Genomic DNA, 25,914 nt, shown 5'->3' on the forward strand with positions numbered 1-25,914 from the left:
TCCTTCATCTACTCGAGAAGCCCGGTGTATCATTATCTAAGTCAGCGTGGGGGCCCTTCCCAGTATAACACTGTGGAACTGGATCCAAACAAGAGGAGGGCAATGTGTGGTCATGGAGAGGGAGACTGCTTGCTTCATCTGTGAGGGTCCTGAGACCCCCACACCAAACCACTGAGCACGTGCAAGGAGGTGGGACCCTATGTTATACTGTATCAGAATGGCCTGGGTTGCAAAGGACCACAGTCCTCATCTGGTTCCAACCCCCTGCTGTGTGCAGGTCGCCAATCAGCAGCCCAGGCTGCCCGGAGCCACATCCAGCCTGGCCTTGAATGCCAGCAGGGATGGGGCATCCACAGCCTCCTTGGGCAACCTGTTCCTGTGTGTCACAGAACCACAGAATGGCCAGGGTTGGAAGGAATCTCAAGGATCATGAAGCTCCAACCCCCTGCCACATGCAGGGCCACCAACCTCCACATCTCATAGCAGCCCAGGCTGCTCAGGGCCCCATCCAACCTGGCCTTGAACACCTCCAGGGATGGACGGGGATCCACAGCCTCTCTGGGCAGCTGTTCCAGCACCTCACCACTCTCTCTTTAAAGAACTTTCCCCTGACATCCAATCTAAATCTTTCCTCCTTCAACTTAAAACCATTTCCCCTTGTCCTGCAGTTATCTACCCTTTCAAAGAGTTGATTCCCCTCCTGTTTGTAGGCTCCCTTGAGATACTGAATGTTATTGAATATTGCTGAGCAGGAAACCTTTTGCATACGTAACGCAGGTAATGTATTTAAGCTGAAGGTCTTTTGTTGTTTAGGGTGAAGATATCCACTCAGGGAGCATTGGGAACTCAGACATAGCTCTCACACACAGTGTTTGAGTAGCAGGAGCCAAAAAGCAGCCTCCTGGCTGAAAGAGAAAACTCATTTAAATCAACTGAATTCTTAAGAGCCAGGAAGACCTGCTGGGCTTGTTGTGCAGCTCAGGAAGGCGAAATGTTAGCAGCAGTAAGCCTGCTGTGCTGCCCTGCAGTGGGCAGCTGAAAACCATCTGATGAGGCTTAAACCCCCCCGTCCCTCCTCTGATTTTGCTCAGCCCTGGTTCTGTGCCCTCAAAACGCGAAAATTCAAAGGTGCTGTAATGCTCTTGGTACATCAGGGAGATGTTTCCTGCATTCTCAATCCCATCAAGTCATTATTAAACTCATCTCTTGGGATCAAAAGAAGACAACAAGGCTCATGTCAGCAAACATCAGCTCCAGGGAGCAGGTATCTGCGCAGCCAAAGATGAGCAAAGCCACTCTGCCAAGCACTATTGGCATCAGAAGCACATCTCCCACAGAGACTGTCCACCCCTGGGGCTTTTGGAACGAGCCATTGGCTTCACATCCACTACTGCCCTGAGCGCTCATTGAAGAGCAAGGGGAGAGAAATCTTGATGAAATACCATGACTGGGTGCATACCTACCCACAGCCGCTGCCTCCAGAGCCAGCAAGCTGCACTGTGCCACCTCTGCTGAGTGCAGCAGCACTGTTTCAAAAGGAGGAAGGGCTGTTTGCAAAGCTCCACTCCTTGCTGCAACCAGGTTTACATAGAAAACACCTAAATGCAACATTTCCCGTGTCACTGAGTCCATTCTCAGCTTGCACGTGGATTAGCTCTGCAAAGTCAGTGACCTGAGATGGAAAAGCATTACGTTAAACTTGGGTGCATATAAATGTGACTGGGAATGGAAACAGGGGTCTCAAAGGAGGACCCTGATTTTTAACCTTTTGTACAGCAGATGAAACAGCCTATGGTTTCCTTCCCTCCCTGTGAATGCAGCCTGGCATACCCTCAGAAACAGCAGTGGCTGGAAAGGCAGCCAGGGCTCTTTTCAAAGCCCCATTGTTCCTCACTATGATTTAAGCAGAAGTACAACATGAAAATTTTCCCCAGATTGCAGAATCAGACACCTTCAGTGGTGTTTTCTGCAATGAGTCACAAACATCTGCTGCCTCGGTCAGTCCTCACCCAGAAGTTTGTTCACCTGAGACAGGCACATGCATCCACCCAAATGAAAGGCGTGAGAAGCGTGTAGGAGCAAGCAGAGGCCAACTCCTCACCCATGGACAGCCCAGACCCCTCTCTAGTGTTGCATCTCACTGACTCCTCCCAGTTGCAGCTTGGTGCCTTGTTCCTGATAAAATTCCCACCCTACTGATCCAAAAATGCACTAAGGAAAGGGCTCGGGACAGGCTGAGCCAAGCAGAGGCACTCACAAGCCCAGAGGCACTCAGGGAACCCTCCGCAAGCTCTACTCCTAGTGGTTTTGCCAGCACTGTCTCCTCTGTTCTCTTGCAATAAATACATTACAGAAAGGTGATGCTGCAGCAGAATTGCATCCTCAGCTGCAAGTGCTGCAGGAGGCTGCTGTTCAGCACCTTTCACCTTTCTGTCACCAGCTCCATCCCTGCCTATTTTACACAGGATGTGTTGCTCAGCTCTGCAGTGGTACCTTGCCTTATCTCCCTGCCCGCAGCACAGGGAGCAACACAATACAATGCTGGATATGCTGCACTTGCTGCAAGCCTTTTGCTTGTTGGAGATCCAGAAAGAACAGGCAGGATTCTGCAAGATGGGCAGCACATGGTTAGGATGGAGAAGTGGGTTACAGCAAACCTTCAAAGAGCAAGGTGGCAGGAGAGGCGAGAAGAGGCATTTATGTTCTCTGAACAGGATCCCTCTACCCAGCAGAAACATGCTGGCACAGAGCACCAGCCCTCCGTGACACACAGCTGTCATTCAAGGCACCCAAAGCTGGGTTTTTGGATCAATAGGGTGGGAATTTTATCAGGAACAAGGCACCAAGCTGCAACTGGGAGGAGTCAGTGAGATGGGACCCAAAGGAACTGCAGCAGGGCAGCAGAGCTACAGGGCACAGAGGGTCTGAAGGCTTTGCTGGAGAAGTGAAATCATGTCAAAGTCCAACATAAGAAATCACAAGCTGCAAAGGACAAAGGCAACAGACATAACCCAAGTCCCCTTGTGCATGTACATCAGCTTACAATTCTTAATGATGGGAAACAGATAAAACTGGGGCAGGAATACCTTCTTCCCAGAGGAGCATAAATCACAGACGAAGGTCTCTGATGTTGCTGTAATTAGCACTATGGCAAAGCCCATGCAGTAATTAACTTTCTCCCTTCCAAGTTAAGATTTAATAACATGCAGTAAAATAAGACCTGGGGTGATAAAACATGCAGGGGAAAAAAAAAAAGAAAAAAAAAAAACAACTCTATCAAATTAGGCACTTGTGACTTGATAAGGAATTAATTATACCCTGGTCTAATCATAACAACACATTGCTTTTAATTTGCCCAGTGCTCTAAGTGAGGGAGGGTGAGCTGGGAAAAGCTTCTTCCAAAATCCTATGCTGACTCTGAGAAGATTTCTGCCAGCCACAGGGAAGCACAGCAGGATGGGGCTGGGCTGATAGCAGCACTGCAACAGGAGAAGCCTGGCGCAGTCAAGATGCAGGTGAGCTGAGGGTGACCTGGGAGAACCCAGAGCTGCAGCATCCCCATCTTCAGGTCTCAAGCCGGGCACCAAAACCTTCTCTGCTGCAGGACAAGGGCCAGGAGGAGCCCTACGTGGTCTGAGATGAACAAATGCACACTAGAAAGGGAACAAGGAACAACAGACCTCTTTGCATGCGACTTTGACCACTCTTCTCACGCCACAGGGCTTCCTAAATGTGTGTGTTATAACAAGGGCCAAAATCCAGACCTGAAATCACTACCTGCCACACATAGTCCCAGTGAGGTGTGCTACAGCCAGATGGGTAGGACATATTTTATAACACTATCAATCCACCCCAAGCATATTTGCTTTTTGCCCCAAGTCCTTCTGAAATTACTCCATCTGATATCATCTGCCTCTTGTTACAGCTTGGCATAAGTCAAAGAAATAAGTTACTTGATTACTAGAAAATCCAGTAAGACTGAATTCAGAATTAGTCTTATTAAAGCAAAGAGCAAGTACTGGCAGCATCAGCATTTTCATTTCTTGGTCTCTTTCCTTGCCCTGCCTTTGGCAACGCTCAGGCACTGCCTGCCCTCAGGCATTAGCTCTGTTCACAGGTCGTGTATAGCCACCACACTTCACATCATTTGGTGAGGCCCTGGAAGTTGGGCTCTGTGCATGGGGGGAGTGCTGCCTGCCGGCTCAGCAGTTTATCCAAGATGTTTATTTCAGCATCTCGTCGCTCAATGTCCTCAAAAGGCGTCCAGGACATGTCGTGCTGGAGCTTATAGGCACCAAGAAACTCATGAGGGCTTGTCCCCCACTCCTGGAAGAGAAAGGACAGATATACATTGCTACTGGGTTTCCCTTGGAGCCACACTGTGCTGACAATCTCAGCCTCCCTGCCCAGGCTGGCTTGTCCCACCACCTTCAAGGCACTCCCAGCTACACAGATGACCCACTTTCCAATGTAAAAATAAGATTAACTATGCTGAGTCTAAGACCAGTCAAGGCACAGTACAGTGCTGCTGACACAGGGAGATCTGGGGAACAGTATCAACCTGCAGAGCTCCTCTACCTTGCTCATTGCTGTTTACTCTGAAGTCTTCACCCAGTGCATTAGCAAATGGGTTGCCTGCAAGGAAAACACCTCCAACACTAACTCAAGAGGAGAGTCATCCCCATTTCCCATTGAAACAAAACACCAACCTGCAAACCATCTCAACTCCTGGGCTAAAGCACCTGAGAAAACTGCTGTCAGCAATCACAGCAGACGGGAGGCCCAGGGCACTTCTGTATTTTTCTGCTTTCATAAAAAGAACGGCAGAGACTGAATTGAGGTCTACCTGTCAAAGACACTGCCCACCTTAGACCAGCAGATAACTCAGATCAAGAAACCCAACCGAGCACAGGTCTGTGAATGGCTCCATCAAACCAGTGCTTTTGTCAGAGTTCCAGAAGTGCCCAAGTACCAGAAATTCTGTCTCTTCCCCTCCTTCTTTCCTCAGAGGCTGCTGCCACACACCTTAGGAGACAGGATGGAGAAGTACTTTTGGCCACTCTCCCTCCTATACAAGTAGTAAATGTTTCCTGGCTTCTTCACTAAGTTGCAGGCCACGTGGTGCAGATCAGCATCCCTGTTAGCATCTTCCAAGACCTAAAAACAAATTTAAAATTTCCACACTTGAAATGTAACTGATTACTTACTTCTTATAACTTACACACACTTCTGCATCTCAGCCAGAGCCCACAAGGCTCTGCCCTCCCAGCACAGCTTTTGCTTCATTCCATCGCTTGCCCCAGGAAGTAGATGCTTTCCAAAGAGACATTTATTTTCTTCAAGTTTCCTCTGCTGAACTGCACTTTGGGACTCCTGCAACCCTCTACAGAGGTGCAGATACCTCCAAACAGCAGCAAGCTCTTCAAAACTTCAGGTTCACCTCTGCCCCTGCCCCAACCATTGGCTGGAGTCATTCCTTGCCTCCACACACAGTCAGACCTTGGGGACTTCCCTGCTGAAGTAACCTGGGGAAGGCACAGCAAGCACAGGGGAACTCAATTCCCCAGCTGCAGCTCTTAACAACCACATGACATAATTGCCTTGATGACAGTGGGCCAGCTGCAGTGACCAGCAAGTCCTTTCTCACTCCATAAATTGTTTTTGGTTCTATGAGCACATCTGTAGGGGTGAAGACAAAATAGAAGAGGACAGCTGAGCACTGCTGGGTTGACAGCCAGGATCAACTGCTCTGGCAACTGAGCTGGGACAAACTTAAAAACTGAGACACACCCAAACCTCGAAGCAAAGCTCGTCTTCTCCCAGGGGCTTGGATTCACCTCAGAGCGACCATTCAGAGTCACACTGTCACCCTGCTGCACCAACTCCTCCTGGGAGCACACCCTACAGTGACAGGAGTTTTCTGTCACAGTTGTAACTGACATCCCCAGCTGCTGTGGGCTGACCACCAGCTCCCACCCCTCCTCTGAAAGGACTCAGCACACCTGACAGAAGCCTCCCCCAATATGCAGTGAGGCAAAGCCCCCAAAACATCCCTCGTGTCCCCAGTTGATACCAGACAGTGAACTCTGGCTGTCATCCCCCTGAATCTTCTCTACTTGGCTTCAGGCAATGATTCACAACCAGCCCACAGCTTCTCCCAGAAACCTAACAGCCAAGTAAAAGCAAACCTTTATCCTCATTTCCTTCCTGCTACTGGATGCATCCTCACCTTCCGAGCCTGCTCCTGCAAGCACCGGATCTGCTCAGCAATGACAGTCAGCTTGTTGCAGGCGTTGGCTCGAACAAACTCATCTGCCTGCAAGAGACACAAGGGTTGGTGAGGATGAAGGCAGCCAGGGCCCTATGGACATTTCCACGCTGGGGAAGCAATGGTTGCAGCCTTGCATTAACAGAGGTCTAACATGAGCTGCACAGGGAGCTCTGAACCCTCCGGCAGGTGGGGAGACACCACAGCACCCCCAGACAGCTGCGTACACAGATGCAGACAAGGGGGAGGCACAGTAGGCAGGAGATGGGCAGCAAGACGGAGGTGAACCAAAAGAAGTGGAATGCACCAAGAGAAGGCAGAAGGATCTATGGGGAGGGGTTTGAAGGGGCTAGAGAAGGGCAGGAGGACACACAGGGAGGCACTGGGATGAGAAGGGAGGCACTGAGGGAAAGAGCAGAACATACAAGGATGCACTGGGGAGAACGGCAGGAAATACTGAGACCCAACAGAGCATCTATAAGGTTCCTTCCACCCTGAACCATTCCTACCAAGGTGGTAGGCAGCAACACGCAGCAGGGGCAATGGGGCATACAGGGATGCAGGACATACTGGGAGGCACTGGGATGGGCAGGGAGACACTGAGAGGGACAGTGAGGCTTAAAAGGGTGCACTGGGGGGAGCAGCAGAAAAGACTGGGGGGCACTGAAGCCATGATGGGACCCACTGGAGCACCTGCGGCGGTAGGGCAGTAGCACAGGGCAGGGGTTGGAGATGGATGATGTGCAAGATTCCTCCAACCCGAGCCTTTCTGTGACCTTACAACACGGCGAGAGGCGCCGGCACGGAGCGGGGACAACGCGGCGGTGCTGACTCGGGGCGCTGCCGGGAAGCAGCGGGGCACCGGGTGCCCGCACGGCCTCAGCCCCGGCCCAGCCGCTTCCCCGGGGGACCGTGCCCGGCCCTCACCTGCTGCACCTGCCGGGCCAGCGCCACCAAGTCCCCCGGGTCCCCGACGCGGGCGGCCCGCCCGGCGCTGCCCTCCACCAAGGCCAAAGCCAGGCCCGCACCGCCACCACCGCCATCCTCCCCTCCTACGGCCGCCATAGCCCGCCTCGCCCCGCCCCTTCCGCTCGAGGCGGAACTTTCCGGTGTGGGCGTGGTCACCGACGGGGCGGGGGTCAGAGGCTATGCTGATATACGGTGTGGGCGTGGTCACCCGCAGGGGGCGGGGCCAAAAGCATTGCTGGTGTGCGATGTGGGTGTGGTCGCGAGTAGTGGGCGTGGCCACGGGCGGGGGGCGCGGTCTGGCGCGGAGCCGGGCGGCCGCAGGCTCGGCCATGGCGCTGCTGCTGCCGCTGCTGCCGCTGCTGGTCTGGGCGGCGGAACCGCCGGCACCGCTGGGACCGCCGGAGCACTCCGATCCCCCGCTGCCGGCCGAGCCCCCGGACGCGCTCTTCGCTGCCGGCGCCGAAGCGTACGCGCGGGGGGACTGGCCCGCCGTGGTGCTGCAGATGGAGCGGGCGCTGCGGGCCCGCGCCGCTATCCGCGCTCGGTCGGTTCGGTGCCGCCTGCGCTGCGCCAATGCCACCGCGGCGGTACCGGCGGACGGACTCGAGCCGGCTCTCCACGATCTGCTGTTCTTCCGGGGGCTGCTGCGGCGTGCCGCCTGCCTCCGGGGCTGCGGGCCCACCCAGCCCTCCCGGTACCGCCTGGGCGAGGAGCTGGAGCGAGAGTTCCGCAAGCGGAGCCCCTACAACTACCTCCAGGTCGCCTACTTCAAGGTACGGCCCCAAAGGAGATGAGATCCCGGGGGGGGGAGATCGGGGATCGGCGTCCGGGAGGGGTCCGGAGGTGCGATCCGACCGCAGCGGAACCCGCGAGCGGAGGGGCGGGCGGGAAGGAGGCGGGCGGCGGGGATGGAAGTGATGCTGGGGGACGGGGAGGCGGCCCCTGGCCCTCCTCCCATCCCTCCACTGCTCCCCCCGCAGTGCCACGTCGGGGCTTGGCTGGGGCCTGCCGCACCCGAGGCGTGGGGGGGGAGGAACCATCCACACCTCCACACGTGCTCAGTACTGGGACCCCCATAGGTGGCACTGGGCCCCCACTCCCGGTACTGGGGCCCCTCACCTCATATTGGGACCCCACACCTCATATTGGGACCCTACATCCGGTACTGACCCGGTATGGGGGCTGGGAGGCGATGTGCATGCTCAGGATGACCCCAGTCCTCTGTGTCTGAGCTCCAAAATTTGGATCCCTTATCCACCCCTCTGCCCTCCCCCAGATCAATAAGGTGGCGAAGGCCGTGGCTGCAGCCCACACCTTCTTCGTGGCCAACCCCGAGCACATGGAGATGAAGCAGAACCTGGAGTACTACCAGATGATGGCAGGCGTCAAGGAGTCCGACTTCGCTGACCTGGAAGCCAGGCCCCACATGGTGGGTGCCCCATCCTCATGTTGGGTTTTACCCCAAAACTGCGTTTTCTTGGCTGGGAATGTGACAGCGCTCCTAAAATACCTGCCTAGGGCTGGGTGTAGGGAGGGGGACATGGGCTGTGGGCTTAGCAAGCACGCAGCACTGCTGTGCATCCATGTGGTGAGAGGGTGGCTCTGGGACCAATGCTCTGAGCACATGTGGTGCCCCAACCCTGCAGACACCCAAGGTCTGGGAACGGGGCTCTGAGCACTGATGGAGCTGCCGGTTTCCCTGCTCAGTGAAGCAGGGTTGGACCTGATGGCCTTAAGTATCCCTCCTAATACCACCTGTTCTATGATTGTATGAATGGGCACTGGGCAGCTTCGTGCTCACAGCTCTGCCTGGCTCCCTGCAGACAGAATTCCGCCTGGGTGTCCGGTTTTACAGCGAGGAGCAGCCGGCTGCTGCTGTCCTGCACCTGGAGAAGGCACTGCAGGAATACTTTGTGGCAGACACTGAGTGCCGTGCTCTCTGTGAGGGGCCCTATGACTATGAAGGCTACAACTACCTGGAGTACAACGCAGACCTGTTCCAGGCCATGACAGGTGGGAGTGCCTGTGCAAAGCCCTCTGTGAGGGGTTGGGACCAAAATTCCCTATGGGGTGAGCACACCTTTCATCCAGGCCCTGACAGTGCTGCCCAGAGCTGTGTGTGGCCCATCCTTGGAGGTCCAAGGCCACAGGTGGGATCCTGGACAGCCTCAGCTGGTGAAGAGCATCCATCCCATGGCTGGGGGTTTTGATCTGCATGATCATTAAAGTCCCCTCCAACCTAAGCCATTCTGTGATCCCCATAGATTTCTCTAGGAGGAATGCTGCCCAGGACCCCCTCCCCATTTCCAGAAGGATGTGGAGAAGGGGTCACCAAGGCACGGGGCTGGGAGGCTGAGACTGACAGGAGGAACACCTTTATGGGATGTGACACCAATCATATGGCGGTGGGGGACATCCCTGGGAGTCTCCAGTGCTACAGGCTGTGGTTGGAGCGGGGACCCCATCCACCAGCTCTTCGATGACCCCAAGCAGTGATATGGGATTTTTTCTCCACCAGATCACTACATGCAGGTGCTGAGCTGCAAACAGGGCTGTGTCACAGAGCTCGCCTCTCAGCCTGGCCGGGAGAAGCCCCTGGAGGATTTCCTGCCCTCACATTTCAACTACTTGCAGTTTGCCTACTACAACAGTAAGCAGCTCGTTGCCCCATCCTGCAATGGCCAGGACTCCTGGCACTGCTCACATCAACACTGACATCATGCTGTGGGCATAAAGGCTCATGGACAGCAGTGTGCCTTAGGAGAGCTGTGTCTTGCTGCCCTCTCTTACAGTGAGCCTCCATGCTGCTTAAATGCCAAATTCCTGTGCAGCTTCACTACAGCCTAGAGAGGCATTTTTTTCCCTGCCAGCTTTCCACCTCACATCCAAACAAAAGAGGCACTCTGCCCCTCCAGGAGAATTTGTTATAACCCATGCAAATGGATATTGTCTGTTTTTATTCTCCTTGTTAGAAAAAAATTGAACTATTTCTTTGCAAATTTCCCCGGAAGGATTAAAAAACAAACAAACAGCCAAAGCTGAACTCCAGGAAGACTGAAAGGATGAAATGCTGTAGATGAAAGTAGGTCAGAGTGCTTAAGTGGCTGAAAATTGCAGGTTAGCATGGAAATGGTTGGGTGTTACTGCCTGGAAATAGGCTTTAAGATACATTTTCCAAGCATGAAAACTCCTCAGCCAGCGGCACTGATTGCTGCTGATGTGGGAGAGCACCTCACACTGTTACTTTCCCTTTGTGACAGCAGTTGTCTTTGCTTTAGAGTATCTGCCCCTGCTTAGAGGGAGATCCTTTGCAGATTTGAGTTTTCTCTGTTGTTTCTCCTCTGCATCCCCATTTACTCTGTTCCCTTCAAATTCTCATCATCCTCCCCAGTCTCTGCTCCAGCAGTGGATCGTGCCTGTGCCAGAGCTGGGCACCAGCAAGGCAGGGAGAAGACATGCTGTAATGGTTCTGTTTCTCCTTCCAGATGGGAATTATGAAAAGGCAATTGAATGCACCAAAACATACTTGCTCTTTTTCCCAAACGATGAGGTGATGAACCAGAATTTGGCCTATTACACTGCTGTCCTGGGAGAAGACCTGGCCAGGCCCATTGAGCCCCGAAAGGTGGGTGACCACTGGGATGAGCCAGCATAGGATGGATTCTGTCCTTTCAGGGCTCCGAGCCCTGGCAGAGGTTTTGTGGGCTGGTCTAGGTTGGGTTGCAGTTGGGGACAGCAAGTGGGAGGGCTGCCCTGACCCACCCCTCTGCCCCTGGCCCAGGAGATCCAGGCATACCGCCAGCGAAGCCTTATGGAGAAGGAGCTGCTCTTCTTCAGCTATGATGTCTTTGGGATCCCATTTGTGGACCCGGTGAGTGGCACCGCAGCAAGGCAGGAGGCAGCTGGAGGGACGTGTCTGCAGGGAAAGGGGATGTGGTATCAGAGGCAGGTCCTCATCCAGCTACTGATGCTGTCCTTGTGGCTGTAGGACACGTGGACGCCTGAAGAAGTGATACCAAAGAGGCTGCGAGAGAAACAAAAGTGAGTGTTTGGTCAGCTGCCATTGGCGGGGCAACCAACAGGGGCACCTCTCTGCCTTCCTTGGCTCAAGGCAGCAATTGCAGAGGGAATTATCTGATGCTGAGGCTGGGAGAGGCTGCTGGAGGGCAGAGCTTGGTCCTTGGGTCACCCCAGGCAGTTTGGGGTAGGGGGTGAGGGCTGCACTGAGATGACACCTTCACACCTTGGGCTTTGTCAGCAGCCCTTAGGCACAACTTGTCCTGTCCTTGCCTTGGCATGCCTTCTTCCCGACTTGGGGACAGTGGGGCAGTGGAGCTGATGGCCACTGTGTGCCCAGGGTGGAGCGGGAGACAGCGGCACGCATCTCCGAGGAGATCGGCAACCTGATGAAGGAGATCGAGACGCTGGTGGAGGAGAAAGCAAAGGAGTCTGCAGAAATGAGCAAGTTCATCCGAGAAGGTGCGGGGAGCTCCAGGTCCCGGTGCCAGCCTGAAGTCCCTCAGCGCTGCCCCCAGTTCCATCCATACTCCCTCCTGATCCCACCTGTGCTGCAGGTGGCCCCTTGGTGTACGAGGGAGCCAGCGTCACCATGAACTCCAAAAGCCTGAACGGTTCTCAGCGCGTCGTGGTGGATGGAGTCCTCTCAGCTGAGGAGTGCCGGGAGCTGCAGAGACTCACCAACGTGAGCAGGGGGATGCAGGGATGCTGAAGGGTCGCATCCCGTGCCTCAGAAATCAGGTGAGATAACGTTGGCTGGGCTTTGCAGGCAGCTGCCTCGGCAGGGGATGGCTATCGTGGGAAGACATCGCCTCACACCCCCAGTGAGACCTTCTATGGCGTCACCGTCCTGAAGGCCCTCAAGGTTAGCGTGGCTGCGGGTGCCTGGGGCTGCTGCCCCGCTGCAGCTGAGCCCAAGTGCTGTCTGTCCCCCACAGCTGGGCCAGGAGGGCAAGGTCCCCCTGCAGAGTGCCCACCTCTACTACAACGTGACGGAGAAGGTGCGGCACATGATGGAGTCCTACTTCCGCCTGGAGGTCCCGCTCCATTTCTCCTACTCACACCTGGTGTGCCGCACAGCCATCGATGGTGAGCACGGCCCCGGAGGACTGCTCTGCAAGGAGATGCAAAGCCCCTTCACCCTCTGCCCAGGACCCTTTCTGAGAAGGAATTGTTCCTAATATGTAGCCTGAACCTCCCGTGATGTAGCCTGAGGCCATCTCCTCTTGTCCTGTTGCTGTTACCTGGGAGCAGAGGCCAACCCCACCTCATCCCAACATCCACGCACACAGTGTTTGGAGACAGACCCCGTTCCCATACGGACAAAGCAGTACTGATGCACAACCTCTTGTTCCACCCTAGAGAAGCAGGAAGGCCGGAGTGACAACAGCCACGAGGTGCATGTGGACAACTGCATCCTCAATGCGGAGGCCCTGGTGTGTGTGAAGGAACCACCAGCCTACACCTTCCGGGATTACAGGTACCGAGGTGTCTGTGGGGCTGAGCTGCCCTTCTGAGGCTGTTAAGCTTAGCAGCCCTCAGGTGAGAAGCAGGACAGAAGGGCAGCCCAGCTCGGGCTCTCTTGCCTTGGCCCCTTGCTGTGGTGGTGGATCAAGGTTTGGGCGCCTGGGGTGATGGGTGTCACCTTGTTCCCTGCTTTCTTTAGTGCCATCCTCTACCTCAACGGGGACTTTGAAGGGGGAGCTTTCTACTTCACAGAGCTGGATGCCAAGACGCAGACTGTAAGTAGCTGGGCTCCCTGGAGCTCCACGCACCGCCCTGCTGCCAAGCCTTTCCCTGGGGAAAGTGCTTTGTGCCAGTGCACGGGGCGAATGTGGGTTTGGGGCTGGCTCCCCGTGTCCCCATGGTGCAGCAGGGTCTCTTCTCACAGGCAGAGGTGCAGCCCCAGTGTGGCCGTGCCGTGGGCTTCTCCTCTGGCTCAGAGAACCCCCACGGGGTGAAGGCTGTGACCAAAGGCCAACGCTGTGCTATTGCTCTCTGGTTCACCCTGGACCCTCGGCACAGCGAGCGGGTAAGCACCTCACCCCGCTCCCAGGGCAGCAGGAGGGTCTTGGGGGCTGCCCTCTTGGAAGTGTGTGATGTGAGCTCTGGCCCACAGGAGCGAGTGCAGGCGGACGATTTGGTGAAGATGCTTTTCAGGACAGAAGAGGTGGATTTGCTGCAGGAGACAAGCACGGAGCAGGAGCCAACGGCTGCCACCAGCACTGCTGGCTTGCATGCAGCAGGGAAGGATGAACTGTGACAATCCTCATGCAGGGTCCTAGCCCTACCAGGGCCAGCACCACCAGCTCCACGCCATTTAGGACACAGCTGCAGCCACCACGTGGCTTTGGCTGCTCGGCCCTGGGCTGCAGGCTGGGCCCTACTTTGTGGTGCAGCATGGAGAGCTCTGTGGCTCCCAGCCCTGCTGTGGAGTTGCCACCAACCTTGAGATGAGCAGCCAGACTTTGGGGGTGGATAGGGGTGAGGAACATGGGGAAAAGGGAGGGATGTTTTTCAGAGTTGAAGACCCAGTGCCATGGTAGCAGTGTGGGGCTGAGAGGGCTGGAGCCACACCAAACGTGCCTTTCTGCTTTGCTTGAGCCCACTCCCCACCACGGCTATTTAAGTGCCTTCTGCGGAGGACTGGTGAATAAAGGTGTCTTTTCCAAAAGCCCGGCTGTGGGTGCATCCTTGCAGCCATCCTGGTGCCCAGGCGAGGGCAGCAGCTCTGCGCTGCTGGGAGCGGAGACACTGGCACAGCTTATCTATCCGTGCGCACAGAGCTGGGGTTTTCTGCCCAGCAGCGTTGGTGATGGGGCACAGCAGGGAGCAGAGGTCATTGTCCCATGGCAAAAGCCTTCTGGTTGCACAGCCTGCAGGCTTTGTCCACAGGTGCCTTAGGACTCCTGCACCCAGGGAGTGGCAATGTGATCCCTGCATTAGCCCTGCAACATCCCCAAGAGGGATGCAGAAGCTTCATGTTTGGGCCAGAAAAGACCTGGGGACAGTGGGGGCAGCTCACCCTGTTATGACACCCACTGTCCTGGCCGGGGCTCTGCTCTCTCCCTGAACAAGAAGGACATTGAGCAGCAGCTGAACAGGGCAGTGAATTGTCCCCACACCATTACCATAACCATCTGGGGAATGCGAGCGCACGCTCTGAACCACCGCCCGCAAAACGCCCTGCACGAACAGGCAGAGGGGCCAGAGGGGTCAGTGCCCAGCACAGGGATGGCAGCAACGGGAGGATGGTTTCTCCCTATGGGTTCCCTGCTCGCACACTGGTGCAGGAGCTGCCCACTGTCCCCCCAGTGTGGAGCTCAGCCTGGGGCAGGCAGCAGGCCCCCAGCCACAGCGAGCGTGAGCTGACTGCCGATGAGATGGTGGTTAACGATTGCCAGGGCAGCCAGCCCAGCAGGAGGGCAATGCTTGGGGCAGCTGCCAGCTCCCTGCACTCAGCAAACAGCCACTGAGGTTTCATGTCACCAAGAGCTCCGTTTCACCAAGGGTTCCATGCCACCAAGGGCTCTGTGTCATCAAGAGCTCTGTGCCAATGAGAGCTCCATGCCACCAAGAACTCCATGCCATGCTCTGTGCCACCAAGGATTCCATGTCATCAACAGCTCCATGCAACCAAGGACTCCGTGTCAACGAGGGCTCCATGCCACCAATGGTTCCATACCACCAAGGAGTCCAGAGCACTAAGGATGCCGTGGCACAAAGAGCTCCATGCCACCAAGAGCTTCATACCATCAAGAACTCCATGCCACCCAGGGTCTATGAGAGCAAGTAGTCAGTAACAACATGGACTCCATGCCACTATGGATTCCATGCCACCCAGGGCTCCATAGCACTGAGAGCTCCATACCACCAAGAGCTCCATTTCAACAAGGGTTCAATTTCACCAAGAGCTCCATCCCATGAAGGGCTCCATACCACCAAAGAACTTCATACCACTGAGAGCTTCGTGCCACCAAGGGCTACACAGAACTGAGAGCTCTGTGCCATTAAGATCTCTATGCCGCTGAGGGCTCCATGTTACCAAGAGCTCCACGCCACTGAGAGCCCCAAGTTCCTCTTGGCACGACCAAATGCCCACTGCCCTGTGTGCCCCCCTCCGGGCATCACAGCACGGTGTCACGCTCCTGCACCCACCCCTGCAGCAGCCCCAGGGGTCCCTGCTCCGATGGCCGCGCGGGGGTTCACCTCCCTAACCCCAAAGCCTTCCCCACTGCGCCTCGACCTCCCCGGAGGTCCCCATTTCCCATATCCCCCACCTCCCCAAGTCCCCACCCGAATCTCTCTTTTCTCGGTGGACACCCAGCACCCCGCTCCGCTCCCTGACCCTAACCACCCACCTCCCCTCCAGCCCGGAGGAGGGGCTGATGGAGCTCGGGGCGGGACGTGGCGGCACACCCCCGGGCAGAGCCGGGCCGGGCCGGGCGCAGCGCGGCGGCGATGGGCGGCGGAGCACGGGAGCTGGCGGGGTACCTGGCCGCGTTGGGCGGGTGGGTGGCGGCTCTGGCTGCCGCGGCTCTGCCCCAGTGGAGACAGAGCTCGTACGCCGGAGACGCCATCATCACGGCGGTGGGGCTGCACGAAGGGCTGTGGATGAGCTGCGCCGCGCAGAGCACCGGGCAGGTGCAGTGCCGCCTGCACGACTCGCTGCTCTCCCTCGACGGTGCGTACAGGGGCGGCGGGCGTATCCCTTCCCTCGGCGCTGAGCCCCTTCCAAGGAGCTGAGCCAACCCCCGTGGCTTTGAGCCAACCCGTCCCCACTTCCCAGCCCGGGTCCGAGCCCCCTTAGTGCCCTTCCCGCTGATCTGAGCCATCCTTTAGGTCCCGGCCCTACGCCTCCCCCAGGTTTGAGCTCCCCTTCCCAGCTCTATGGGAAGAGATCACCTTCCCCCTGAACATCCGAGCCCAGTGCATGTCAGAGCTCTCCTTGCTCTTCCGTGGGTCTGCATCCTGCTGTGGATCTGAGCCTCTTGTGCTTCTCTTCGTGCTCCAGTCCCACTTTGTACCCACAGTTTGAGCGCCTCTGCAGCTCGGAGCCCCACTGTAGGGCTGAGCCCATCTCTTGGCCATGGGCTTAAAGCCCTCGCCCTCCCCAGTCTCTGTGGGTTTGAGCCACATGGTGGGCATCAAATTTGGGAATGGCAGCTGCACAGTGGGGACATTGCAACCCTGGGGTTGTGCGCAGTGTTGGGGACTGTCGTGCTGCTGAAACTGCAGCCACAAGAGTGTGGAGGGAGGAGGAAGAGCGTGGTGGGGAAAAAGGCTGAGGCCCCAGTGCTGAGAGTGAGTCAAGCTCTTCTTGTTCTGCCATGGGACTGCATCCTGCTGGGTCTAAGCCCCTTGCTCTTCTCTTTGTGTTCCAGTCCTGCTTTGCACCCACAGTTTGAGTCCTGGTGTGGATCAGAGCCCCGCTGTAGATCTGAGCCCAGCTTGTGCCTATGGGTTTCAGCCCCTTTGTCTTTGCCCCCAATCCCTGTGGGTTTGTGGATCCCGACAGTGGGTGCCACGTGGGGACATCACGACCCTAGGGCTGTGCACAGCATTTGGGGACGGTGCTGCTGCTGAAATTGCAGTGAGAAGAGCAGAGAGGGAGGAAAAAGAGCGTGGTGGGGAGGAAAGCTGGGGACCCTGGTGTAGAGAGTGAGCCAAGGTCTCCTGGCACAGTGCCCCCAGCACAGGAGCTGTGAGTGACCCTACACAGTGAGGACAGGGTTAAGGATAAGGTAAAGGACAGGGTGTTAAGGAGAGGTCGGTCCCAGTGGGAAGTGACTTCACCTTGCAGTGCTGCGAGCAGCGTGTTTCCCCCTGCAGTTCACATCCAGACCTCCCGGGCTCTCATGGTTATTTCTCTCCTCCTGGGTTTCTTCGGCATCATCGTGAGCGTCGTGGGCATGAAATGCACCAAGGTTGGTGAAGAGGATCCCATCACCAAGAGCCGCATTGCTGTTGCTGGAGGTGTCCTCTTCATCCTCTGCGGTAAGCCGCTGGGCAGCTGCAGCCTTTGTGCCCCTTTGATGCAGAAAAGCTCCAATAGCCTTTAACAGGAGGGAAGCGGAGCTGTTTGGCAATGAGTTGGGCATTGCTGATGCTCGGTGTTTGACACTCAGGTCTGTGCACGTTAGCGGCCGTCTCCTTGTACGCCACGCAGGTCACCTACGAGTTCTTCAGTGCCAGCACTCCGATCAACGCCAGGTAGGAGCCCCCTTGGGGTCACTGCTTCCCTGAGCTCCTCTGCATCGCTGGGGCTGCAGCTGTGCTGGTTTGGGCACCGTAGTGTGGTAGGCAGTGGTGACATGCAGCCCCACTCCTCTTTGCTTTTCCCATCCCCTGATGCTATACCAACCCTGTCTTACCGCAGGTACGAGTTTGGCTCAGCGCTGTTTGTCGGCTGGGGGGCTGCCAGCCTCACCGTGCTGGGGGGCTCCCTGCTCTGCTGCTCCTGCCCTGCCAAGGAGCGCCAAGGACAGCAGTACTACCGACAGTCGCAGCCTTCCACAGCCCGGGAGTACGTCTGACCCCAGCCCTGCCCTCCCACGCCCTCCCCTCCCAAGAGCAGGCACGGCCCGGTGTTCCCACAGGGCACACAGCTCAAGGGCACCACCAGAGACTTTTCTTCTGCTGGGGACGCACCAGCTTCTCAGGAGCTTTTCCAGGTTGCAGCGCAAGCCTCTAAAATGGGCTGTTGGTCAGAATTCCCCATATCCAGCACCACCAGGCTGCGGGGGCTGCACCTCCACCCCCAGCCCTGCGCTACTGGGGCTGTGGGTGGCTGGGCCGTGCCCCAGTGCCTAGCATGGGGTGCTGGGTATAAGCTGCACAGAGGTGCTTTGTGCTGGGCCACCCCACTGCGTGCAGCTGTCCCCATGTGCCCCTACATCTCCTGCAGCCTCACCACTGGGTTTTTCAGGGAAAGGGATGCTGCCAAGCGGTGCTGGAGGGGCTCAGAGTCCCCGTGCCCCAGCTTTAGTGGCTTAGGAAACATTCCTGCTTTCAGGGTGCAGGTGTGCTCTGCGTGGCTGCTGCCCCAAAGAGATATTTGTGTTAATCATTCTTGATGTGAGCACACGAGGAGTGAAAGCACGGCGGTTTGGCAGTTGTTGGTGCTCCAGCTGAGCTCTGCCAGCTAAAATCTGACCCGGCTGTATTTCTCACCAGGCGCAAGTATGTGGCCTTGTTAAGCAGGAGAACAAACTGATGTTGGCCAGGTTAAAGCAGGCAAAATGGGGACTGTGAGCACAAGTAATGGTTTGTTTTTACTTTGGTGCCCAGCGTAGCTGTTTCAGTTAACTCCAAGATGGACAAACCTGTGAATTTTGATGTCTCCCCACTGTTTCCAAATGCCCCTTCCCCAATAGGACCGGTGAAGTCTTTTAGGCTCAGCAGTGCTAATTGCCACCACCTCTGTGTCCACGCCGGGGCTGTTACTAACACACCAGCGCTCCGGTTCCTCCTGTAGATCCTCTGAAGGCCTGGTGCTGCCATCTGTCTGTCTGCTGTACGTGGTATGCCAGCTAAACCGCAGGAAACGAAACAGTGGAAATGATCCAAAGAGCCTGGCTTTGTGGTTTTGCCCTTTTTTTTTTTTTTTTTTTTTTTTAATTATTACTTTATAAATCTCCACATAGCTGATTTCTCCCTGCTTTTTTTTTTTGGTCTGCTTTACACCCATGTGCTGCTCTTGTTCCTGGCTAAATGTGTCCCAAAATTAACAGTCGGGGCAGCACCTCCCCATGAAGGAGGGAAGCGGAACGGTCCCTGCACTGGGGTTGGCTTCTGTGAGGCAGGAAGGACTAACAGCCATCTCTCTCTTTTGCATTGCAGACCCCATGTAAAAATATCGTCAGCCATCAGGGGAGAGCAGTGCTTGTAGTGTCTGCACCGTCAGGGAGACTGGTGCTTGGTTTCCCCTCAAAACACACCCCAAAGCAACTGCAGTAAGGATTGGGAAGGAAAATCGTGATTAAAAAATATGTGTATCTGAAGTGTGTTTTTATATACAGAGTGCAGCATTGTGTAGAAGAATGTTTTTATTCCTTTAAGGTAAACCCGCATTAACTTTTCTGTGCGATGTACACCATGGGAGCAGCACCATTTGGGATTCCTATTTTTGGTTGGTGTTTTTTTTTTCAGATTGTTTGTACTAAAAATTGTGACTCAGTTGTATTAAAGTATTTCTGACTACGGGTGTCCTTCTGAAGTCATCTCTTCACCCTCCATCCCAATGGGCCTCTTCCCATCGCTTCCATGGCAGCACCATGGGGCTGAGGCCTTATCCCCGGGCGGGGCAGTGGGTCTGGGAAGGGGGGTAGGGATGGTGGTTTGGGCAGAGGGTTTGGGCTGAAGGTGTCTGCCTGCTGCTGGCTCCTAGGCGAGAACCACCTCCCCTCAGCCTACTGGGAGGCGCTTGAAATAAGCGCGGCTGCTGAGAGCGGCCCACCAGGCTTTGAGCCGCTGTGAAGCAGAACTTTGCAGGTGTGCCCAGGCAGGTGCTGTTGCTCAAACCGTGGCTTAAAAGGTTGCTTAATTTAACCCTAAAGCACCTAAATCCCATCTGGCTGGCCTGGCACTGCACCCCTGTAGCCATGGCCTGGGCCCTCAGCAAGGCCCTTCTCAGACTGCAGCCCAGCCTGGGTCTGTCCCAGGGCTGCAGCCCAACGTGGGCCCTCCCACCACCTCCCGTTCCTCAGCTCTACAACAAAGCCCTCATTGCAGTCACCCTGCTGCGTGTGAAGGAGACCCGCAGGGTTTAATCTCTTTCCCAAGAACTCGGGGCTGGGCTGCTCCTTGCTGTGCTAATTGAGTTGATTTCTGCTTTCCCTTGGCACTGCTGGAGGCTCAGGGGTTTTGCCCAGCTCCCCTGTCTTCCTGCAGCCCCTGGCTCACGGATATGTTGTATTCTCCCCAAAACTCTGATTTGGGGAACTCCTGTGACATTGCCACAGGCTCAGTCCTGATCTCTGGGATCAGTCGCCCAGGCTGGAAGAACATAACAGAGGGGGAAAAATAGCTGAGCTGCAGAAGCAATTACATGTTTGGGGGCACAAAGGCCCCCACTGTCCTCCAGACAATCCCTTGTGTGTTTTGCCCATGGCAGAGTGGAATTAAATATGGGAACAGGCTGCCAGGCTTGGGGTGGCCTGCAGCATTGCATGCGATGCGTGGGATCCACTGCCATCCAAGTCACTAAAAAGAGCACTTTAGTGGCTTTCTGTCCCCACTCCCTCTTTCTTTTTATCTTACAAAACCAGTATGATGCAGATGTGATCTTCATCTCATCTTCACTGACCAAGGAAATGTTTTTAATTATTGAAAAACTGATATATTTACCCCTCTACCTGTATCTTTTCAATGCCCAAAACATTTCAACTGCGAATCAAACAGGTGGGCTTATTTCATACATAGTAAATCCACAGATTAGAAGAGTAAAAAATAAAACTAATCTCTTCTATATATCACCAAAGCATACCATATGTGGAGAACATACCAGAATTCCAGCCGTTTCGTGGATATCTAAGTACCACAAATAGAAAATTTCTGAGATCTGAGTTGGAAAATGAAGGTATACAAACCCTGCTGGAAGATTTCAGCCCTAGTTCACCACTACATGTTCAGGTATGCTCAAGAAAAGTCTTGTCATGAGCCAGAACACCATGTGAAACAGGATAATCTGAAATAAAGCCACAGCAATTACTCATGTCAAGAACCTGGGTGCCTCTGCAGGGCTGAATCTCAAGAATTTGAAGGAGTGTGCAGCACTCTGCCAAAACCCCTGTAGTTCAGTACTGCAGGGGATTATTTAGAGGGGAAAAAAATAAGAATAAAAGTACCTCTCTTAAATACATCCCGTGACTTGAAAATACATACATGGGGTGTTGTTTCCCATTGACCCATGAGATGAGAGCATAGATACAGCTGGCAGCCATGAGGCACTGCTTACGCTGGAGATGCTCCGAGGTTGCTGTAACAAGATGCTTTGCAAGAAAGCAGTTTTTCTGGGTAGTAAGGAACAAAACTAAAGTATTTGGGCAGCACAAAGTAGCTGAGGTGCTGCTTTCGAGGGTCAGCAAAAAGCCCACAAAAATGCCAAGCAGCCACGTTGTCTGACCTGGAAACCACCGGAGAGGAGTGACTGTGCATAATGGCCTGGGAGTCCCCACACAGCCGGGAAATGGACAAGTTTTACAGGCTGCATTAAGTGCCCCTGTGAGGCTGTGTCCTTTACAGCCTTTTCCTGCATCCCTCCCTTGAAAGCCTTGAATTCTGGGGGAGCCAAAGAGATGATCACAGCCCTCTTTGAACAGAACCCCCGGGATCTGTGAGGGGTCCCATCAAGGTGGCTTGTTTTGCTGCCTCTGGGTTGGCCTCTCTGCCAGTTTGAAACCTATGAGATGTCTTTGGAAAATGGGAAATGCTGATCCATTTCACAGCTGGGAGCCCAGTGGATAGCACGAAGGGTTTTGAATTGCCCTCCTTCCAACAAACTGCATTTAACTTCTTCCTCCTGCCACTGCCGTCTGCCTGCGTCTGCTGCACCAGTGAGTTGGAACCAACACACCTCAGGCCACTCACCCTTGAGCACTAATTAAAAGGTGTGATTAAAGAACAGGGGACGTTTGCCCAGAACACAGAGTCCCCCACCTGGGGAGTGTTTCTCCACATCTCCCACAGCCCCAGCTGGTTCCCACAGGTGTCAAGATGTGATGATTTTTGGAGGCCAATCTCTGTTTCCAGCCAATTACCATTTAACCATGAGGCCCCCCGTTGAGCCTTAGCACACAGAGCACTCTGACATGCCCTAAGAAGCATTAAATAGCTCAGCACAGATGTGGGCTCACAGTGCTCTGTGGGCATCGCGTTTCCATTGGGCACCTCCACATCCCATCCAGGTGGGACTGAATCCCACTCTGGGACTTCAGATGGCTGCAACGCAGTGAGGATGAGCCTGGATGCTGCGATGAAGGTAAGGCTTCCAATGGGACAGGGCTCTGTGTGCAGTGCTGCTGGTAGCTGGATGGTTGGACTGGATGATCTTAGAGCTTTTTTCCACCCTCCACAATTCCATGATTCTGTGTCCCAAAGGAAGGCAGATGCATCCAACAAGCGCTCCCCATACAGCTCCCCTTTGTCCCAAACATCATTAATTCCCCATAAAACACCTCCAAGCACAACAAAACTAGCAGCTCCACCACCTGCTGCACCAGCCAAGGCTCCAGCAGTAAAACTAAGCTGTTGTGGAGTTACCCAAGCGCAAACAATGACTGAGCGTTTCCTCTAGAGAAGGATTTTTTTTTTTTTTTTTCCTGATTTAACTCAAATGGCTGAACAGATTTTCTTCAAAGCCTGCAAAACAGCTAGGGTCTTGGGGAAGGAAGAAAGATTGTGGGGAGTTGCTCAGAAGGTGGCTTGGGAGGTTCAAAAGAGCGCTATAAAGTCTGTAAAGTGAGGTCTGAGTGTCTGTCAGTAATAATGTCAGTAAGAAAGGGTAAAAAACCAACCCTGAGGGGAACCTCTCTGCACACAGTGGCTGCAGCTTCAAGCACTGAAGCATATGGCAGTGCCGAGACTTGGGCTGCAAAACACACAGATCTAGGAGTCTTTTCCAGTCTTCGGAGATATGACGTCCTCTGCTAATACCTTCTGTACAATTGCTTTCTCTGCAAAGTCCCTTCAACTCTGGCAGTGATGGAAATCAGATGGTTCCATCCCCTTTGCTCTCTGGAAATGCTTAGCAGCACCCAAAGGCACCCACATTAAGCCACAGCAGCCCTCTTTCTTTGGGCTTACCGCTTGAGAACTGGACACCTCCTTGGGACGCTCCCACGTGTTCCAGTTTGGGTGTTTTGACACTTCACAGCTGTTCTTAAAAAAGGAATTACAAGGAAAGGTGGGTAATCTTTTCACTGAATGATGAAAGTATCAAGAAAATCTTAGGATAACAGGAGATGCATGCTCAAATAATGGGGTCTGACTACAGCGGCTCTTTGACAATAGTTTCCAAGCAGCTCTTGATTCCCAGAGGGGCAGTACTGAGGGTTATGGAGTTATGGAATCATCTAGTCTGGAAAATGCCTTCAGAATCACCAAGTGAAATCATTAAGTTCACCTACCAGGTCCTATCACTAAATCCTGTCCCTCAGTGCCATGTCCACAGGTGTCTGAAATGCCTCCAGGGTTGGGGACTCCAGCTCTCCACTAGGCAGCCAGTTCCAGTGCTTGACCACACTCCCTATAAAGAATTCCTTCCTGATCTTCCACCCGGCCCTCATCTGGCACAACTGGAGGCCATCTGAGCTGCTCCTAGGGATCCAGAGGACACTCTGGTCCAGGCAGTGGACAAGGTACCTGGGAGATGGCCAGAGCAGAGGCAGCAGGCATCTCCGTGTTCCCCTGCAGGTGTCTCCATGAGTGCAATCTTGCAGATGACAGCGTTTGGTCTCACTCTCCTCTCAGCTCTATTCCTCCTCCTTGCCACGTGCACTGACTGCTGGATGGTGAATGCTGATGACAGCTTGGAGGTGAGTAGAGCATCCACATGTTCATGGCTGAAAGCTGGGTGAGGGCCTGATGGTCTGCTTTGCTGGGCAGGTTGTAGGTGTCCCTGTTTATTACAGGGGAGTTGGACCAGATGGTCTTTCAGGGTCCCTTCCAACTCAGATGATTCTATGATTCCTGGGGAGCAGAGGTGCTTTTTTGAGTGCTCTTTGAGCATCCTTTCTCCTGCTTCTAGGTGAGTCACAAATGCCGGGGGCTTTGGAGGGAATGTGTCACCAACATGCAGGATGGGGTGAGGACCTGTGACCAGTATGACTCCATTTTGGCAGACCATCCAGGTAGGCCAGTATGGTCTGGGGTGGGAGCACTACTCTACAATATCAAGCAATCCATTTTCAGCACCATTTGCCTATTCCACCAAGTCTCTTTAACCTCTTGTGAACACCCAACAAGGCATCTATGAGTTCACAGCTAAGAGTTTTCCCTCAAGAAAAAGATCCTCGTTGTGAAGGGTTGACCTCTGCTCCTTGTCCTATATAGAGAGAGAGTGACAACGTGGGATAATGTGATTCTGTGGACAAAGATTTGGACGCTGAAGAAGGGAACCAGAAATTAGCATGGACCAAGTGGGGATTTAGGGCTTTTCAGGGAGAAGTCACAAACAGATGGCAATGTGAGCAGGTTCAGACAGCATCTTCTACCTAAGCCAACATGCAGGATAAGCCAAAAAGGTCTTGAGAAGATGACCAGACCACATCTCAGATCCTTAAGTTGTGTGGTTTCTTGATACTGGACTTATTGAGTCCCATTGCAAGGCTTCTGATGAGCCTGGTGAGCACACAGAGAGCAGCACACAGGGTGCTGGACATTGGTGTCCCTATGTCACCATACCCTATGGAGATGCCCAGCAAAGTTGGAGGGGACCTGGCAGGTCTCTGAGCTCCAACTGCCTGCCCGTGGGCTGGGTTGCCAGCCACCAGACCAGGCTGCCCAGGGCTCTATCCAACCCGATCTAGCAGTGAGCTGGGTAAGTCCAGGAGGGACGCAGACAGCAGTCTGGAGAGGGGCACCACTTCCTCTGACCACTCCTTAGTCCCCTTTCAGCTTTTTGTTCATTTCTCACCAGTGAAGATCGTGGTGACACGGACGCTGCTGATCACGGCGGATCTCCTGGTGGGCCTGGCTTTGGCTACTTTGCTCCTTGGGCTCGACTGCATCAAGCTCCTCAAGGAAGAACCTTGTGTCAAACTGAAGATGTGCTACGGGGCTGGTGTCATCCTCGGCATTGGGAGTGCGTGGTCAGGAGCACTTGGGGACAGCTGGGACACGGGGAGCCAGAGGAACCCCTCGGAGGGGTTCTGGGAAGTAGGATGTTCTATGGCTTGCTCTTACCTGGCTCCATTCCTCCTAGGTATCCTGGGTCTCGTGGGCTCTGTGTGGTATGCAGTGGATGTCTACGTGGAGAGGGCCATGCTGGTGTCCCATAACCTCTTCCTGGGGGTCCACTATGACTTTGGCTGGTCCTGCTGGCTGGGGATGGCTGGCTCCACAGGCTGCTTTGTGGCATCTGTCCTGCTCACCTGCTGCCTCCATGCCCACACAGGTCAGTCTGTGTTGTCCTGGGCTGCCCTGCTGAGTCGTGCAGGGATATACCTGGGGTGGACAACTCAGAGGGTGCAGGCACTTCTTGCAGGCTGCAGTCAAATGAAGGGCAGTTGGCATTTGCACCCTGGCTGAGGGAGGGGGGCTGCATCATGCCAAGCAGAGCCCCATAGGTCCTGTGGGGGCACAGGGGGAATGCAGAAATGCTGACCCCAGCCCAGGGCATCTTGAGGTCCTGGTGGAGGTGTCAGCACCTATGCATGCTGTCCAGGTTCATTTCTGTCTGTCTGTCACCATTCCCATGGCACAGCCGTGTGGGGACACGCACACACGAATATAATCCTGTCTCTCTCTCACCAGCCCCCAGCCATCCTCGGGGACCTCAGCGCCGTGCTGTCACCAGCAAGATGTACACCATGAACTCCCGTGTGTGATGGGCAGCAGCAGCTCCCACCCAAGGCCAAGGACAGTCCCACCTCACTAAAGCACCTTCACCTACGTGGGACAGCTCAGCAATGTCATGCAGTAAGATGAGATGCTGAAGC

At 54.7% G+C, this 25,914-nt stretch overlaps 4 protein-coding genes across 4 annotated transcripts; 3 read left to right on the forward strand and 1 right to left on the reverse strand.

Moving 5' to 3' along the window:
* Positions 1-3,324: 3,324 nt before the first annotated feature.
* C23H1orf50 (chromosome 23 C1orf50 homolog) lies at positions 3,325-7,481 on the reverse strand. Its single transcript, XM_085242174.1, has 4 exons — positions 7,196-7,481; positions 6,230-6,316; positions 5,026-5,157; positions 3,325-4,326 (listed from the first exon to the last, which is right to left on the reverse strand). Exons 1-4 carry the CDS (start codon positions 7,331-7,333, stop codon positions 4,144-4,146), a joined length of 540 nt encoding a protein of 179 aa, XP_085098300.1. The 5' UTR covers positions 7,334-7,481; the 3' UTR covers positions 3,325-4,143.
* Positions 7,482-7,499: 18 nt separating this feature from the next.
* On the forward strand, positions 7,500-13,928 carry P3H1 (prolyl 3-hydroxylase 1). The gene is made up of 15 exons (XM_085242133.1): positions 7,500-8,010; positions 8,514-8,666; positions 9,061-9,250; positions 9,756-9,887; positions 10,723-10,862; positions 11,019-11,108; positions 11,226-11,278; positions 11,595-11,716; positions 11,812-11,939; positions 12,024-12,119; positions 12,193-12,343; positions 12,617-12,734; positions 12,921-12,996; positions 13,146-13,286; positions 13,374-13,928. Exons 1-15 carry the CDS (start codon positions 7,567-7,569, stop codon positions 13,515-13,517), a joined length of 2,178 nt encoding a protein of 725 aa, XP_085098259.1. The 5' UTR covers positions 7,500-7,566; the 3' UTR covers positions 13,518-13,928.
* A 1,721-nt stretch (positions 13,929-15,649) lies between these two features.
* On the forward strand, positions 15,650-19,462 carry CLDN19 (claudin 19). Its single transcript, XM_003212357.4, has 5 exons — positions 15,650-15,938; positions 17,087-17,251; positions 17,383-17,467; positions 17,634-17,780; positions 19,097-19,462. Exons 1-5 carry the CDS (start codon positions 15,716-15,718, stop codon positions 19,143-19,145), a joined length of 669 nt encoding a protein of 222 aa, XP_003212405.2. The 5' UTR covers positions 15,650-15,715; the 3' UTR covers positions 19,146-19,462.
* A 4,214-nt stretch (positions 19,463-23,676) lies between these two features.
* On the forward strand, positions 23,677-25,803 carry LOC100547855 (claudin-16-like). The gene is made up of 5 exons (XM_010722886.4): positions 23,677-23,790; positions 24,003-24,105; positions 24,894-25,058; positions 25,179-25,370; positions 25,730-25,803. Exons 1-5 carry the CDS (start codon positions 23,677-23,679, stop codon positions 25,801-25,803), a joined length of 648 nt encoding a protein of 215 aa, XP_010721188.1.
* Positions 25,804-25,914: the final 111 nt, after the last annotated feature.

Source organism: Meleagris gallopavo, chromosome 23 (genome assembly GCF_905368555.1).
Source record: "Meleagris gallopavo chromosome 23, MGAL_WU_HG_1.1, whole genome shotgun sequence".
NCBI classification, from domain to species: Eukaryota; Metazoa; Chordata; class Aves; order Galliformes; family Phasianidae; genus Meleagris; species Meleagris gallopavo.

Coding starts and splice junctions, on each gene's coding strand:
- LOC100547855 (XM_010722886.4), top strand. CDS start 23,677: ATGAGTGCAATCTTGCAGATGACAGCGTTTGGTCTCACTCTCCTCTCA. Junction 23,791..24,002: donor ATGCTGATGACAGCTTGGAG/GTGAGTAGAGCA, acceptor TCCTGCTTCTAG/GTGAGTCACAAATGCCGGGG. Junction 25,371..25,729: donor CTGCCTCCATGCCCACACAG/GTCAGTCTGTGT, acceptor CTCTCTCACCAG/CCCCCAGCCATCCTCGGGGA.
- P3H1 (XM_085242133.1), top strand. CDS start 7,567: ATGGCGCTGCTGCTGCCGCTGCTGCCGCTGCTGGTCTGGGCGGCGGAA. Junction 11,717..11,811: donor GAGCAAGTTCATCCGAGAAG/GTGCGGGGAGCT, acceptor CCTGTGCTGCAG/GTGGCCCCTTGGTGTACGAG. Junction 13,287..13,373: donor ACCCTCGGCACAGCGAGCGG/GTAAGCACCTCA, acceptor TCTGGCCCACAG/GAGCGAGTGCAGGCGGACGA.
- C23H1orf50 (XM_085242174.1), bottom strand. CDS start 7,333: ATGGCGGCCGTAGGAGGGGAGGATGGCGGTGGTGGCGGTGCGGGCCTG. Junction 6,317..7,195: donor TGGCCCGGCAGGTGCAGCAG/GTGAGGGCCGGG, acceptor TGTCTCTTGCAG/GCAGATGAGTTTGTTCGAGC. Junction 5,158..6,229: donor TGCAGGAGCAGGCTCGGAAG/GTGAGGATGCAT, acceptor ATTTGTTTTTAG/GTCTTGGAAGATGCTAACAG.
- CLDN19 (XM_003212357.4), top strand. CDS start 15,716: ATGGGCGGCGGAGCACGGGAGCTGGCGGGGTACCTGGCCGCGTTGGGC. Junction 15,939..17,086: donor CTCGCTGCTCTCCCTCGACG/GTGCGTACAGGG, acceptor TTCCCCCTGCAG/TTCACATCCAGACCTCCCGG. Junction 17,252..17,382: donor TGTCCTCTTCATCCTCTGCG/GTAAGCCGCTGG, acceptor TTTGACACTCAG/GTCTGTGCACGTTAGCGGCC.